This window comes from Eurypyga helias, unplaced genomic scaffold, assembly GCF_000690775.1.
Source record: "Eurypyga helias isolate BGI_N326 unplaced genomic scaffold, ASM69077v1 scaffold36329, whole genome shotgun sequence".
Lineage (NCBI taxonomy): Eukaryota > Metazoa > Chordata > Aves > Eurypygiformes > Eurypygidae > Eurypyga > Eurypyga helias.
The window spans coordinates 1-4,487 of record NW_010270765.1 but is presented as its reverse complement, the minus strand read 5'-3'; the positions used below and the strand labels follow the sequence as shown (position 1 = coordinate 4,487).

The 4,487-nt window shown below is 40.7% G+C and overlaps 1 protein-coding gene across 1 annotated transcript in view; it reads right to left on the bottom strand.

Moving 5' to 3' along the window:
* Window positions 1–3,677, bottom strand: part of LOC104514802 (stAR-related lipid transfer protein 6-like) — a 6,251-nt gene extending 2,574 nt beyond the window's left edge. Inside the window, exons 1-3 of the mRNA XM_010158573.1 lie at window positions 3,588–3,677; window positions 3,387–3,436; window positions 298–424 (exon numbers count right to left, since the gene is read on the bottom strand). Coding sequence (XP_010156875.1) covers window positions 298–424; window positions 3,387–3,436; window positions 3,588–3,677 — 267 coding nt within the window. The remainder of the gene's footprint in view (window positions 1–297; window positions 425–3,386; window positions 3,437–3,587) is intronic.
* Between the last annotated feature and the right edge of the window lie 810 nt (window positions 3,678–4,487).

Sequence of the window (4,487 nt, the reverse complement as noted above, 5' to 3'; positions counted from 1 at the left end):
CCCTACATTGTGTTGCCATTGTGTCTTGCCCTACTCCTGACAGAGACTTCGCTCGTCTTCCTTGGACTGAATTCTTGGCAGGCTTGAGGACATTTAATTCATAATAAATATTTAACTCCTAAGAGGAGGGATACATTTCATACCCATTTCACATAAGCAGCAGATTTAGAAGTTTCTACCAACCCAGAATGTACTTTGCACTGAGAGCTTTCTTTATCCCAGTAGAGGGCTTTTTAGTCAACATAATTCATGCAGAAAGAGTTAAAATAACATCTTTGTATGAAATTATCGTATTACCTGGTCAATCCTTTCCAACAGCTTGTAAGATTGCAATGCTTTGTCCCATTTGCTTCGATATTCAGGAAGGTACATAAAAGGAATAATTTTACTAGGGACTTCCTTAATTATCCCTTCTCCACGGTATCTAGATTGTGGGAAAAACAGATATTGAATTCACATTTATGAACTGGAAAACTAAGTTACGCAATAATGAGCACCTAGCAATTGGGGATGCCAGGCTATAATGAGGTAAAGCACACAAATGTAATTGCACTTGATGGATTGATTAAAATTCAAGTCATAATAAAAATTGTTATTCTGTAACTGATTCTTGAGACCATTACATTCTTGACACCACACATTCAAAATGAATTATTTGTGAGCTACTAGACAGGAACCTGCTAATTTAAATGTATGCAATTAATCTATTAATTTATTTTTCAATATAGATATGTTCAATCCATTTTGACACTGATTGCTGATCTCTTAGTTATGAACTCGTACATTCTGGCACTTCTCCAGGTTTAGTTCATAATCTTCTGAGGAGTTCAAGGGAAAGTTCACAGGGGGGAAGAGGGGCCTCTCACAAGGAGGAAATAGGAAACTCCTGTAATGCTGGGAACTGCTCACTAGCACTGGTAGTTCTCACACCTAGTTCCTGGAGAAACTGTGATTCACTGCAGTAATAACTCACAGACATCGATAAAATGCAAAGGTGAAGGATGCTGCGTGACACCAGAAGAGTTCAAAGGAGACTATGCTTGCAAACAGTTCAAGAGACATGAAGTCAGGTTTACAGACCCTGGTGATGCAGGAGTGTAGGTCAGAAAGGGCAAAGATAGCCAAGTCCAAGCCCAAACACAGAGGCCCTGTAAAATGACGTGTCTGTTTCTTCACTCGTCACCATTTATTGCTTTGGTGGAGTGAGCGCAGTGTGGGCGTATACAACTACTCGCTTCTCCACTGACTACAGCTGGTCCCATGGTGACGGAAAACATTTCAATGCCTACTCAAAAACAGCAAACGTAAGCTATGGCAGGACCAGTTAAAACCAGCATGTTAATATTTGGATACAGCCTCTGTTTCCATAACTCCCACAAACTTATGTTTACCAATCTCCTAAGCACCTCTCACCTGCATCCTGTAATAACTTCTCTCCTAAACTCAGAGTAAGTCCTTAATCAGCAGAACTTCTTCTAGGCAAGGCCTCTGAAAGACACAGTTGCTACAATAAAAGGAAGGGTACGCTTGTGAAAAATCTCAGCTTCCACTTTTTACAGTGGATTACTTGGAACAAAAAGAGGAAATAAGCCTGGAAAAGACCGACTGGATCACCACATGTAGTCTCCCTACCTTAGACAAACTGAAATACATACCTCATTGTCTTTCCTGGGCTTAGGTGACAGAATTCCAAACAACATCCTATTCGGCCTTGCACAATCACCTTAATGCATCCCTGACCTCTGCTGAAAATATTTCACCTGACTGAAGCAAAGATCTCTATTGCTTTTCACTAACAGAACCCATACAGATTTCTTGTAGCAAGTAAAGCAAACTGTTAATGCTCCTGACAATTAAAAAGGAAACTGGCATTCGTGACATGCGGTTAGTAAATACACAATGTCAAACTGAAAATGGGAACAGTTCTACTTTTGCTCCTACAAACAGTTAGTATTCCTTCACAACAGACATGCTCGGGACCAGTACTGCTTGTTAACCTGACAAAGATTTGCACAAAAATAAATGAATGAAAGACTCTGGCTCCCTGTACCAAATGGCAGAAATCACGATGATGCTTCTCCTACGTGCGAAGGACTTCCCCTATACAGATCTGCGTACAACTGAAAATGGCTTTGTGCCTGTCTGAGACTACAGCATATTCTTCTTCCCTCACAGAAATGTCAGGCACGTTCTTATGAATTCTAAACCACTCTCACTCCCTCACATCCACCTGAACTGAAATACAACTGTAATGTCACATACAAAGTATGCAAATTCTTATTTAGATAACAGTACTTTTAACATATTCTAATGAAATATAACAGCTATTTTCCATTATAATACTGCAGAGTAATTCCTCTGTAATGCTCGTGATACAGCACTGTCTTCTGTAATTAATACCTTCTTTGCTCAAAGCTTCAAAACTAATTAGAAAACCAAGCAAGACATTTGGATTTAGAACACCACTAATCACAAACATCTCATCACACTGACAGCAAATCTCTACCGCCTGTCCAGGTTGGCATTTAATACCCATACGGCATTAAAAAAGAAAAAAATAAATAAAAGAGAGAGAAAGAAGCTAAGGACATGTTGCAAGCATCCTCTTTTCCTCTGCTTTTCGTGAGACTGTTTTTCTTTCCCCTGGTTTCAAGGGCTGAATCAGCTTGGTAAACAATCAGCCGAATGTCACAGCCACCATAAATGAGCAGCAGTATGGCAGACCCAGGAGAGCGGTGGGGAAAGGAAAGTACAGATAGAGCCATCAGTGACAGCAAACTGCGAGATCAGCTTAGTCTGCCTCGCCTAACTCCACCCTTCGGGCCAAACCTAGCTTAACACCACAGAGTACATCGCTCAAGAGATGAGGGACAGATGAAGTCACTGGTCCTGAGTTTATATGACCTTCTTATTCTCAGTACAGTTACTTCAGTTTCAGGTGCCAGAAAGAAAAAGGTTCAAAGGACAGATAAGGTAGAGTGAGCGCGTAAGCACGTCCGCACGTAGGAGTATCGGTCATTTCACAAGTATGAGGGGGTGAAAAGCAAAGCCCAGCTGGTAAGATGTAATGGCTTGAATAGAATCACTGACTTCAGGCCAAAACTGTGACTCTGTACTTCTGCCATACTAGCAAGTGTTATATAGCAATTAATTTTCACAGCACATTCGCAACTTGTTTGGGAAACCTCTTGTATTCCAGCCCTATTGCTGACCCTGTGTGACTACAGCACAGGATCTGGAGAAACAGACCAAAACAAACACAAAACTAAACTTAGCACTTGGATGAAAGACAGACCATGGTCAACCCTCCCCTTGAAATCTTGGGTGTCACTGTTCAAAACAATGTTCCTATTCATTACAACGACAAACAAAATGTAAATACTTACATATTTCCTGCATACTCTTTTGAAGGCTTTGAAGAAACTGTAACATTTTTCTCAAAGTAGAAAAAGGAAAAATAAAAACTTAGCGGTTGATAAAGAGTTGTCAACTAATTTTTTACAGGAAAACAGTTTTAAACGCTTTTTGCAACAAAATGTATTTAATGAACATAACTTTCTAAACAACATTAACTAATATTTTCTTACTGAAACTTTTATGACTCTCCAGCCTGAAGTATCTTGACTGTATGACAGAATCTTTTCTGAAACTTCATTCGTAATTTTCTTGTAGTCCATTTATCTGTAAGATTTAAAAGCAATTAGCCAGTATATGAACAGGTTTAAACTGAAAGCGGGGAGATTGAGATTGGACATCAGGAAGGAATTCTTCCCGGAGAGGGTGGGGAGCACTCGGACAGGTTGCCCAGAGAAGCTGTGGATGCCCCATCCCTGGGAGTGTCCAAGGCCAGGCTGGATGAGGCTTGGAGCAACCTGGTCTGGTGGAAGGTGTCCCTGCCCATGGCAGGGGGGTTGGAACTGGATGATCTTTAAGGTTCATTCCAACCCAAACCATTCTATGATTCTATGATAAAAGCATTCCTTACAGAACAAAAAACATAAGGCTCATTCCTGTATTCCTTCCACAGGCTTCAGTATACATTAACTGATTATTTGTATCAACATTTTGTCTCCGTCGCATTCAATTTCAGGAAGACAGTCTTTATTTAAACAAAATTCTATAACTGACTTCCAGTTTGGGCTACTGGGAAGTAGCTATGGGTGTGCGTTTTGAGAATGAATTACAGCACCTGGAAAGACACACCATTTGCTCCATACCAAATCCATCATTAGTCCTCATTAAAACTTCCTCTCCTTATATGATGTATCGCCTGAAATTCTGATTCTGCCGTGATTTCCTAAAGTCACTAGCCCAGTAGCCAACCTGCGTAGCTAAAACACATGAGGCTCAATCAGACTTTTCTCCCATCAGGGCTTTATACAGTAATCATTAATTGTGGAATCTGTGGCAAGCCAGAGGCCTGGCTCTAGCAACCAACCTCCTCCTCCTTTCCAGCGCAACCCATCCCAATACCTCCTGTGTCCTGG